The sequence below is a fragment of the Vipera berus genome, assembly GCF_964194415.1.
Source record: "Vipera berus genome assembly, chromosome: W".
Lineage (NCBI taxonomy): Eukaryota > Metazoa > Chordata > Lepidosauria > Squamata > Viperidae > Vipera > Vipera berus.
The window spans coordinates 51,340,140-51,352,750 of record NC_138210.1 but is presented as its reverse complement, the minus strand read 5'-3'; the positions used below and the strand labels follow the sequence as shown (position 1 = coordinate 51,352,750).

General features: G+C 44.0%; 1 protein-coding gene across 1 annotated transcript; it reads right to left on the bottom strand.

The window, feature by feature from the left end:
- Window positions 1-571: 571 nt before the first annotated feature.
- On the bottom strand, window positions 572-6,980 carry LOC308676159 (zymogen granule membrane protein 16-like). Its single transcript, XM_081341908.1, has 4 exons — window positions 6,913-6,980; window positions 3,148-3,203; window positions 2,915-3,047; window positions 572-1,208 (listed from the first exon to the last, which is right to left on the bottom strand). Exons 1-4 carry the CDS (start codon window positions 6,948-6,950, stop codon window positions 905-907), a joined length of 531 nt encoding a protein of 176 aa, XP_081198034.1. The 5' UTR covers window positions 6,951-6,980; the 3' UTR covers window positions 572-904.
- Between the last annotated feature and the right edge of the window lie 5,631 nt (window positions 6,981-12,611).

Here is a 12,611-nt window from a genome sequence, read left to right as displayed (position 1 = left end):
GCTTAACAATCATGTGATTCACTTAACAACCATGGCAAAAAAGGTCATAAGATTGAGTGTGACTTAAGAAACACCTTGCTTAGAAATGAAAATTCTGGTGTGGTCCTAAGTTAAGCACTACCTGTATGTCAGTCCAGCCGTTATTACCTACTCAAAAATTATAGTTAAAGTAAGCTGTGGCTTGGCTGAAGTGCATAGGTTCATTCATTTTCAAAAAGTATGGTTAAAGTAAGTATATAGTATGTTTTAGGTGTGAGTCCTGTATGTGTTTCACTTTGTGAGCGGGCAACTAAATTTCATTTTTGATGTGTGCCGTTGTGCCCACAGTAAAAAATGACAATAAAGACTCATCATCTTAACAGCTTTAGAAAAACAGCATTATTTTGTCCTTTCATTTATATCAGGAAAGCTAAGGAAGCCAGGTAGCAGTTTACTTAGGATCAAACAGGAAGGCCGTGATTGAGAGAAGAGTAGGAGCTCATGGCTGATGCATTTAAGCATTGCTCCACTTCTCCCATGCCAACGTCAAGGGTGGACAATGAGTAAATAAAAACAACGCTGCTTTGTTTCCAGTTTGCCTTTTATTAGCCCCAGTGTTCAAGGCTGGATCCTCTGTAGGAAGGACGGCTCCAAAGCAAAGTTGAGGCACATCAACTTTTCTTTCCTTTCCTTTTCAGGATAAAGGAGGGGTGGGAAATATTTTGGAAGAAAACGTTGTTTTGGTTTAGTATGGTTTATTGGTTTAGTAGGCACCTGTAGAGCGACAGATAATTGGCAACAGGGCAGGGGAGGCTAGTATCCTTGGATGTTGAAGGAACTTATTACACTAATCTCACTGGTAGCAGAGTAGGCTGTCCGCTACTCTGCTCTCTCTTGTTGCTGCGTCTCATTTCTACAAATGCTGCTACTGCTCAGGATACTCATCCCAGTGAAAACCAATGGCATTAATGGCGGAACTGGAACGACCGCTGAAGTAACGCAGGACAGTGTTTGGGAAGAGCGGTGCCGCATTGAAACTGGTGCCGACATCCTTGCCGAAAGGAAAATAGCGCCCCTGGTCAGTGACGAAGACCATTTTCTGGACATAACTTTTGTATTTTCCAGATACTTGAATGATGGACTCCCCTGGGAACAGGAAAATTTCCTCCAAATCTCCCGAATTGCCACCAACGTAGTTACTCCACTCTTTTCCGTAACGGACCTGCAAGCTAGAATACATAAACAGGGTCTTAGTTCTCTCGGATCAGTTTCAATCTGTGAAATATGAGTTTCCAGATTAGAATCATATTATTACCGATAAAAAGGCATCTTAGTTTCCTTAATAGATTTTCCCTGAGAAGAACAATGAAGAAATGAGCAATTTGGGGGGGGGGGGGGAGGGAGGTTAGAAGCTGAGGCTACTTTTACAATAACTCTTCTTAAAATTCTGTGAAGACAACTGTACAATGAAGCTTTTGTTTGGTCTTAATTACACCTACACTGATTAAAGGGGAAACTGGCTTAATGATGACTAAACCAACATTGGGAACAGTCTTTATTTCCAACAAGTGTAGAAATTATCCCTGGGCTGTTAGAAGCCTTTCTCTGAGAATGTGTTTGTTCGCATATTAAACCACACAGGTTATTCATTTCATCTGGCACTATACATCAACGTTTGGCTGAGTAATCCTAGAGTTACTCTGCCATGTGAAAAAACATGGGTTGGAAGAAGAGCCACTGGGCAATTCAAAATGATGTGATTGAGAAAACACAGTCATTCAAATGATGTGCTCCCTATGTTAGATTTGATCCAGTGTTTATCCCAAAGATACTATAGCGTAGATGAGGGTTTCTCAAACTTGGCAACTTGAAGATGTGTGGACTTCCAGTCCGAGAATTCCCCAGCCAGCATAGGAATGCTATGGATCTCTTCTCGTAGAGAACAAAGATCCTTATGATCAGTGCTTTTTTTGTAAAAAAAAAAAAAGGTGCCAGAACTCACACACGTCATACAACCCACCTTGCCTACCCTACAAGGTTCCATCCAAAAAAGGTGCCGAAACTCCGTTCTGGGCGTTCTATGACAAAAAAAGCCCTGCTTATGATGAAAGTTGTTTGTGTATGCATCCTACATGCAACAGTGTAGCTGAAATCCTTCCTCTTTTTATATGTCCTGCCTACATGGTCATTACTGCCATCTTAACCTCTTTCAAGTCCTTCCTTGAGATATCCCTACATATACAAGTACATTTTAGATTTTACGGACTGATTGCTTTAATTAATTTAAATTTTTTATAGTTTTGGAAGTGTAAGCTGCCCAGAGTCATTGATTGGGATGGGTGCTGTGGAAATGGAATAAGTAAATAAATAGGCTTCTGTTTCTATTTATCTTGGATGTTTTGATTGCAAAATGCCTTTTATTGTTTTATTAATATTGGAAATGTAAGTCACCCAGAGTCACTGAGATGGGCAGCTATAGAAATTAAATAAACAAATCTGATCTGCTTCCCCACAAAATTGTGTTGACACAGGAACTATATAGGGAAGGCCCTTCTTCGCGGTCTTGCTAGAGGGACCGCCTGAGGAGAGGGGACCCATAGCATTCCCTACTTCCGTGCTTTGGTGAGTTGGGTAGATGTGACCGGGAAAAGACAGCCCGTCAAATAACGTGGTCCCAAGCCATTATTATTACTATTCCCTAGGTTAGAATTGATCCAGTGTCTTATCCCAAAGATACTCTAGTGAAGATGAGAGTTTCTCAAGCTTGGCAACTTGACGATGCACGGACTTTGACTCCCAGAATTCCCCAGCCACCCATACCACACAAAGTTATGTTGACGCAGGATCTTTCCATTTCCACCAACCCAAGCAGTATTTTCCTTCCTCATCATACATAATCTTGAGCCCCAGCCCTCTTGCCCATTCACATACTTACCCCGTAATGTACCAAGAGTTAACCCGGATCCTTATGGCCGTTATGGGCCCCTCAAGTTGGTTCCCAGAATGAGAAAAGCGCCTTCCACCTTGCCCCCCATACTCCCCAGAAAAAGAGGAACTCCGAGGAGACTCTGAAATAAGATTGGGGAGGGAGAGAAAGGGTTGAGCTGTGGTAGGGGGCCTGTGGGTAATAGCCCCACTCCATGTGGAACAGCCTTTCCTTAAATTTACCTGCATCGAGGGTGAGGCCACACGAGAGGACGAAGATGATGATGAAACAACCCTTCCTGGAAAGACAATTGCATATAAAGTCAATAAGCTACATTATCTTTGCTATTACAGGTAGTCCTCGACTTACGATCATTTGTTTAGTGACCATTCAGTTACTGAAGTGACTTTCAGCCCTTCCTCACAATTACAACCATTACTGCATTCCCCATGGTCATGTGATCAAAATTTGGGCACTTGGCAACGGGCATATATTTGTGACCGTCACAACATCCTGAGGGCCACGTGACAGCCATTTGCAACCTTCCCAGCCCGCTTCTGACAAGTCAAAGTCAGTGGGGAGAAGCCGGATTTGCTTAATGACCATGTGATTTCCTTAGCAACTTCAATGATTCACTTGACTGTGGCAACCCCCCCAATAAAATTAGAAATAATAATGATGATGATGATGATGATGGAAGGGACCTTGGAGGTCATCTAGTCCAACCCCCTGCTCAGGCAGAAAACCCAATACCATTTCAGGCAAATGGCTGTACAGTCTCTTAAAAACTTCCAGTGTTGGAGCATTCACCACTTCTGGAGGCAGGTTGTTCCATTGGTTAATTGTTCTAATTGTCAGGAAGTTTCTCCTTAGTTCTAGGTTGCTTCTCTCTTTGATTAGTTTCCATCCGTTGCTTCTTGTCCTGCCTTCAGACGCTTTGGAGAATAGCTTGACTCCCTCTTCTTTGTGGCAGTCCCTGAGATATTGGAACATTGCTATCATGTCACCCCTAGTCCTTCTCTTCATTAAACTAGACATACCCAATTCCAGCAACTGTTCCTTACATGTTTTAGCCTCCAGTCCCCTGATCATCTTTCTTGCCAATCACTGCAACTGTGACTCATACGGCTGTTGAGTGAATTTGGCTTCACCCATTGACTTTGCTTGTCAGAAGCCAGTTGGGGAAGGTTGCAAATGATGATCACATGATCTGGGATGCACAACAGTCATACATGCCAGTTGCCGGGTGCACCAATTTTGATCAAGTGACCGTGGGGATGCTGCAATGGTCAGGTGAAGATTGCTTGTTGAAGTCACTTTTTCAATGCTTTTGCAACTTTGGTCACTAAATGAATGGCTGCAAGTCAAGGTCTACCTGTCTTTTTTAAAGCCAGCCGTGTCCTTCCACTCTGCAAAAACCTGTTGATTTCTCTCCTCAATGACTAAGTCAATTTCTAATGCTTAGCTCAAATACAAGAGGATTTGCAGATGTTAAGGAAAGCAAATGGTAGACTTTACAGCTATTATGCATCCCGTTTATGTCTTCAGGATTCAAAGATTTGAAAACTACCCCAAACAAATGAGACCAAATGGCACACTGGAGTCCTCCGTAAGTATCACATCAAAATGCTGCTTTTAATATAAACTATGGTGAGCTTGTACCGCATTTCAGTGTGATTTATACTTCTACATTATGATGCATATAGATGAACATATGCAAAGTTAATGCAAATCAGCGTCCTCTATTGTCTTTCTTTAATGATGAATTTCCTCTTTTATGGAGATGTATAAACAGAACTGATGAAGATGGAGGATAAAGTTAAGAGATGAATTTCATGTAAATATTCACCAGTAACTAAACCCTGGTGAGTTCAATAAAAACAGAAGGTGGATTTTTCATTTTAGCAAAAGTGGCTGTTAATACCCGCTATGACAGAACAGGCACTACCAGTAATTCTCAATCTTTTCTTCATCACGGACTCCCTTTAAATAGCTTTTGTGGCCAAAGATCAGGGGTCTTCAAACTTGGCCCTTTTATGACTTGTGGACTTCAACTCCCAGAATTCCTCAGCCAGCGTGCCAGGCTGAGGAATTCTGGGAGTTGAAGTCCACAAGTCATAAAAGGGCCAGGTTTGAAGACCCCTGCCATAGACCAAGGCCATGGACCACCAAGACTTAACTCAAAATTTAAATCATAACATTTCTTCAAGCCTTTGTAGACACCCTGTGACATCACGCCCCCCCAGGGTCCACAGACCACAGGTTGAGAACCACTGGACTATACCATTTCTCACCAGAGATAATGGGGAAGTTGTTATTTATACACATCACTCTGTGTAACACTGATGGGGTCAGAATAACACACTCAGCCTATAGAAATCTGGTGCCTTTCCTGACTTCTGATTATCTTCCTGTCCTTGAATTGGCAGAAAACTATCCAGTCATAACATTTGCTATTTCTATCCTTGACCTATAATCACATTGGGCAAGAACCTCCAATGCTAAACAAGTCAGTTGTTAGGTGAATCACATCCAATTTCTTTTGACAAGTTTGTTAAGCAATCTTAAGCAGTTCTTAAGTGATTCCTGCAGTCATTAAGGGAATCCAGCTTTCCCCATTGACTCTGCTTGTCAGAATCTGCCTGGCAAGGTTTCAAATGGTGATTATATGACACTGGAACACTGCATCCATATAAATACATGCTGTTTGCCAAGTGCCTGAATTTTGATCACGTAACAATAGTGGGATTACTGCAACCGTTGTAAATATGACAACTGGTAGTAAGTCACCTTTTTTAGTGCTGTTTTAACGGTCACTAAACAAGTGGTTATAAATTAGAAGACTAACTGTAGTGAGGCGCTGTGACTTGTCCAGCAAGCGGTGATTTAAATCCAAGCCTAGCATTTACATCTGATAACTTTACTCTGTTGGCTTTTTTCTGTGCTTCGGTTATTAGCACAAACCAAAGAAAAAATATTAAATAAATCAGGTGTGTCAAACTTGTCAACTTGAAGATGTGTAGATTTTAAACTACCTCTTCCCTCCCCCCCCCACAAAGCAAGATCCCTGCCAGCCCAAAACCGGTGCAAAACAAAGCTAAATAAACAATAAAACAAAAACACAATTCCTACTCTTCATTCCTCTCCTTCTCCTTTTTCTCTCTGTATCCATTTTTCCTTCCTTCTCTTTCTCCCTCCTCCCTTGCCTAGCAGGCCACTTGGATTTTGTTTTGTTTTGTTTTACAGAATTTTTATTAAAAGTTTTCACCTAGACCAGGGGTGTCAACCCCACGACGTCACGTGACATGTCGCGATGTATCGCAACTTTTTTTCCATTGCTGGCAATGGGGCGGGCGCGGTTTCAGCATGATGCATCCGGCCCGTGGGCCGGCAGTTTGACACTCCTGACCTAGACCAAAGATTGACATAAAGCACACCAAGAAAGTGTGAGATACACAATAAATGTACATGTTGTAATTTTCCATTTCTGCTTAAGGAATAGGCATGTAGAGCCTTAGCTAAGGTACTTTTAGGAAAGGAGATGTAGTAAGCTGGAGCAGCAGAGAGGGATTATATACACTGACTCAAAGCATACCTTTAGAATAGTGCACACTACTGTAGAATAGCATATAGTTTATGAATGACATGTTACTCAATTTATATATGGTTTATTCTTTACAAAAACTGCCTAGAGTGTTTTAAAGTATAACTATGAACCAAAGTGCAGCCATGTTTAACTGAAGCATGAACTCTGTTACATACATAGCTTCTAGATGAAAAGGAAGCATTCTTCTTATTATTATTCTTATTAATAACAACAACAATAATAATAAAAAGTTGGAAGTGTTGAAGGAAAAGTCTTCATCGTGGTTCAGTCCAAGCCGGGAATAAACAACATGGCGACTGCTTTAGAAAGAAGGTTGCAGTTTATTGAAGAGGAGAGCCAGACAGAAAGATGGCTCTGGAAGAAAAGAGAGTGAGCACACGTAGGGAGTGGGTTTTTATACCTTCTTGAGCCTTTTGTTTGGAATTGTTCCTGTGGCATGAACTTCGACCTGAGTCTGAGTGTGCCTTTCTGGTATTCTGATGGTGGTGGGTTAATCCTATTATGTCCCAAAGGTCATATCCTGCTTCTCTGGGGCTGTGGCTGATGGGTCTTAGATTTTTGGTGTTGATTCTAGCGATCTTTCTTCCTCGTCCCAGTTTCCTTTTTTTATTAAAGTTTTACAATACATTTTATTTTTAACAAACAAAACACAACCCCACCCCACCCCCTTCCCACTCCCCAACCCTCCCCAACCCCTCCCTCCCTTCCCCCTCCCCCCTCCCCGACTTCCCAGAGCTAAGTACAGGGTATAAGAATACAAACAATCATAATCTACCATTATGCAAACAATCATAAACTATTAAAACTATCGCACTTTAACTCTTATAAATTAACTCCAAACAGTATAAATATCACATCAATAATTATTCAAATGCTGGATAATACTTTTTAGTCCCATATTTACTCCACGGTATTTCTCTGTTGCAAATAGTCTTTCAAGTACACTAAAATCTTTGCCATATCCTCCAAGTTGGGAACTTTTACAGTCCATTCTTCTATAATCGGCAGTTCTTCCTTCTTCCAATATTGCCCTACTAAAAGTCTTACTGCCGTAATTAAATTCAACATCCGCTTGATATCCATAACAGTAGTGTCAATAAAAATACCCAATAAGAACAATTACAGACAAAACAAATTTACATCAATCATTAAAAAACCAATTTTCTAATCTTCTTTCCACCTGGTCTGTAATTTTCCATACTAAAACCAAGTTTATACAATCTTTCCTTCTCTTAAGATATTATACAGCTTCAAGTACCATACATTCCTTTCCAAACTTAAAATTTTCTTATATGTAATCACATCATTTTTATATTTTCTATTACGTGTTTCATTATTGCCCATAAAAGTAGCTTACAAGTTAACTTGCATCTATACTTTTTCCCAAACTCGCAACAGAGCATGTCTTAAAATATATACCTTAAACACATTATCCACCTTCTTATCACACAATAGATATACATACCAACTCGTCCCAGTTTCCTGATTCCAGTCTTTCTGACAAGATTATCATCCGCATTTCTACAGAGCTGGTTTCTGCTTGGGGAAGGGAGACTTGGGGCTATTAAGAGAACTGGGCATGCTTTTCTGCCTCTTTAAGATCCTTTGAGGAAATATATTTTTCTGCCCTTTTAATATTTCCTTCTCTGGGGGGGGGGGGCTGACTTCCCACAGAAGGGACCTTGCAGGTCATCTAGTCCCACCCCCTCATCAGGCAGGAAATGCCATAAATTTAGGACTAATTGTAGTGAGGCGCTGTGACTTGTCCAGCAAGCGGTGATACGAATCCAAGCCTAGCATTTACATCTGATAACTTTATTCTGTTGGCTTTTTTCTGTGCTTCAGTTATTAGCACAAACCAAAGAAAAAATATTAAATAAATCAGGTGTGTCAAACTTGTCAACTTGAAGGTGTGTAGATTTTAAACTACCTCTTCCCTCCCCCCCCCACAAAGCAAGATCCCTGCCAGCACCAAAACCGGTGCAAAACAAAGCTAAATAAACAATAAAACAAAAACACAATTCCTACTCTTCATTCCTCTCCTTCTCCTTTTTCTCTCTGTATCCATTTTTCCTTCCTTCTCTTTCTCCCTCCTCCCTTGCCTAGCAGGCCACTTGGATTTTTTTTTTGGTTTTGTTTTACAGAATTTTTATTAAAAGTTTTCACCTAGACCAGGGGTGTCAAACTCACGACGTCACGTGACATGTCGCGATGTATCGCAACTTTTTTTCCATTGCTGGCAATGGGGCGGGTGTGGTTTCAGCACGATGCATCCGGCCCGTGGGCCGGCAGTTTGACACTCCTGACCTAGACCAAAGATTGACATAAAGCACGCCAAGAAAGTGTGAGATACACAATAAATGTACATGTTGTAATTTTCCGTTTCTGCTTAAGGAATAGGCATGTAGAGACCCTTAGCTAAGGTACTTTTAGGAAAGGAGATGTAGTAAGCTGGAGCAACAGAGAGGGATTATATACACTGACTCATCATCATCATCATGATAAAGTTGGAAGTGACCTTGGAGGTCATCTAGTCCAACCCCCTTATAAGGCAGGAAACTCTATACCATTTCAGACAAATGGCTGTCCAGTCTCTTCTTAAAAACTTCCAGTGTTGGAGCATTCAGTTTCTGGAGGCAGGTTTTTCCACTGGTTAATTGTTCTTACTGTCAGGAAGTCCGAGATATTGGAACACTGCTATCATGTCCCCCCTCATCCTTCTCTTCATTAAACTAGACATACCCAATTCCAGCAGCCGTTCCTTATATGTTTTAGACTCCAGTCCCCTAATCATCTTTGTTGCTCTTCTCTGTACTCTTTCTAGAGTCTCAACATCTTTTTTACATCGTTGTTACCAAAACTAGATGCAGTATTCCAAGTGTGGCCTTACCAAGGCATTGTAAAGTGGTATTAATACTTCACGTGATCTTGATTCTATTCTTCTGTTAATGCAGCCTAGCAGTGTTGGCTTTTTTGGCAGGTGCAGCACACTGCTGGCTCATATTTAAGTGATTGTCCACTAGGACTCCGAGATCCCTCTCACAGTTACTACTATTGAGCAAGGTACCCCATATACTATACCTGTACATTTGGTTTCTTGCCTAAATGTGGAACCTTACTTTTTTCACCATTGAATTTCATTTTGTTCGATAGCGCCGTGTTCAAATCTGTCCAGATCCTTACTTTTAGAATAGTGCACACTACTGTAGAATAGCATATCTATCTATCTATCTATCTATCTATCTATCTATCTATCTATCTATCTATCTATCTATCTATCTATCTATCTATCTAGATTTTCCCAAGGGACTCAGGGCGGTTTACAGGGCAAATTAAAACAGTACATTATATACAGGTTAAAATAGGATTAAATTAAGTAGCCCCAAAATAATTAAAAATTAAAACCTTAACCCAAAACCCTCAGTCCAGGCTGGCAAGCTCTAATAGCAAAGTTTTTAGGTCCCGGCGAAACGAGCGAAGGTCGGGGGCCATCCAGAGTTCCACAGGCAGCTGATTCCAAAGGGCAGGCGCGCCCACTGAGAATGCCCTCCCCCTGGGGGCCGCCAGCCGGTACTCCCTGACCGGCGGCACCCTGGGGAGGCCCTCCCTGTGGGAGCGCACATGACGATGGGAAGTTGATGCTGGCAGCAGGTGCTCCCGAAGATAGTCCGGACCCATATACCGTATATACTTGAGTATAAGCCGAATTTTTCAGCCCACTTTTTGGGCTGAAAAATTCCACTTCGGCTTATACTCCAGTCAACAAAAAAACTTACCGAGGACTTGTGCGCGGCCGAGGCTTTGGTGCTTCCGGGATCGCGCGCACCTCTCCCAAGCCACCGCCGTCCGGAGACCTGCCGAAGTTTGGGGAGGTGCGCGCGCACCTCCCCAAACCTCCCCAAAGGTCGGCAGGTCTCCGGACCTCCGCGCCCTGCCTGCCTGCTTCTTTCCGCTGCGGAAAGAAGCAGGCAGGCAGGGCGCGGAGGTCCGGAGACCTGCCGACGTTTGGGGAGGTTTGGGCACCTCCCCAAACGTCGGCAGGTCTCCGGACCTCCGCGCCCTGCCTGCCTGCTTCTTTCCGCTGCGGAAAGAAGCAGGCAGGCAGGGCGCGGAGGTCCGGAGACCTGCCAACGTTTGGGGAGGTTTGGGGAGGCGCGCACCTCCCCAAACGTCGGCAGGTCTCGGAAAGAAGCAGGCAGGCAGGGCGCGGAGGTCCGGAGACCTGCCGACGTTTGGGGAGGTTTGGGGAGGCGCGCAGCTCCCCAAACCTCCCCAAACGTCGGCAGGTCTCGGAAAGAAGCAGGCAGGCAGGGCGCGGAGGTCCGGAGACCTGCCGACGTTTGGGGAGGTTTGGGGAGGCGCGCACCTCCCCAAACGTCGGCAGGTCTCCGGACCTCCGCGCCCTGCCTGCCTGCTTCTTTCCGCAGCGGAAAGAAGCAGGCAGGCAGGGCGCGGAGGTCCGGAGACCTGCCGACGTTTGGGGAGGTTTGGGGACGTGCGCGCCTCCCCAAACGTCGGCAGGTCTCCGGACCTCCGCGCCCTGCCTGCCTGCTTCTTTCCGAGACCTGCCGACGTTTGGGGAGGTTTGGGGAGGTGCGCGCGCACCTCCCCAAACCTCCCCAAACTTCGGCAGGTCTCCGGACGGCGGCGGCTTGGGAGAGGTGCGCGCGATCCTGGAAGCACCGAAGCCTCGGCCGCGCGCAAGTCCTCGGTAAGCTCCGGGCGGTCACTTGCTTCGCGTCTCCTGAGGGAAGGGGGGGCGACTGGAGCGGGCGTGTTTCTTCGCCTGCTGGGCGCCGCGATTTGCCCGGGGAACGCGCGGGCCCCGAATGGCAGCGTGGAGCGAGGAAGCGGACAGCCAGGGCTTCCCCGAGAGCCGCGGCCACACAGGGTATTCCTGTGTATTCAGGCTTGCAAAATGGCGGATCGAGCCTCTGCTGGCGGCAGAGGCTTGCAGAGCGCGGATCCAGCCTCCGCCGGCGGCGGAGGCTTGCAGAACGGCGGATCGGCTTATACTCGAGTCAATAACTTTTTCCAGTTTTTGGGGGTGAAATTGGGGGTCTCGGCTTATACTCGAGTCGGCTTATACTCAAGTATATACGGTAGTTTATGAATGATATATTACTCAATTTATAACCACAGGAATGCACAACCACCTAACAATAATTACTATCGACAGGATTAGAATGTTGTTGTTAGTTGCGAAGTCGTGTCCTACCCATTGCGCCCCGATGGACAACGTTCCTCCAGGCCTTCCTGTCCTCTACCATCTAGGATTAGAGTAGAAACACTAAAAAGTGCACAACAAGAAAATAATTACACCGGATCCCTCCTGGAGCAAAAATGTAATACTTTTTAGACAGAATTTATAAAGGAATTAACCCAACAATAGACACTGACCAACAAATCAGAAAAGACAAATTTTAAAGTCACGAATCAGAAATGACAATTTTGGAAACCGTGAAAGGGTATAAGAACTCACGTTGGAGGACCATTCTGTCTAGCTAGCCAGGGATTCATGCTGAATTGTCACTCAACTTTAATCTCTGTGATTAAACCTCTCTTTCCAGCACCTGGCTTCACCTTCTACTTATTCTCTTCTGCTGGAGAAGCCTGAACAGGAGGATTCCTCCCAACACATGTGACCAGACTGGGACCTATCAACTGGGTCTGGAAAAGAAGGATGTAGCACATTCTATGGGACAGGTTAGAAAAGTTCGTGCTGAAAACTGATTCAAGTGTGGTTTCTGCGATTTCCAATTACCAAGGGATCCACCAGCCTTTGCAAATGCTTCAGTGAAACTTGTTTTGTTTTCCAACACCCTTGGAGTTGAATTTTTATTTCTCACAAAAGGAAAAGAATAAGGGCAAGCGCAGGAAGCAAAACAGGCAAACAAAGGAGGGGGGGAGAGAGAAAGACTAACGATTATTAAAGATCATTAACTCCTAAATAAATAAAAGTTTATTAAATACCCATCAACAGTGATCACCGAACACCCTTGCCTTTCCTCCCTCCCTTAAGCCTTGCAAAAATCCAGCCCAGGGGTCTTCAAACTTGGCCCTTTTATGACTTGTGGACTTCAACTCCCAGAATTCCTC

Coding starts and splice junctions, on each gene's coding strand:
- LOC308676159 (XM_081341908.1), bottom strand. CDS start 6,950: ATGCCACAGGAACAATTCCAAACAAAAGGCTCAAGAAG. Junction 3,204..6,912: donor CAAACAAAAGGCTCAAGAAG/GTATAAAAACCC, acceptor TTGTCTTTCCAG/GAAGGGTTGTTTCATCATCA. Junction 3,048..3,147: donor TGGCCTCACCCTCGATGCAG/GTAAATTTAAGG, acceptor ATCTTATTTCAG/AGTCTCCTCGGAGTTCCTCT.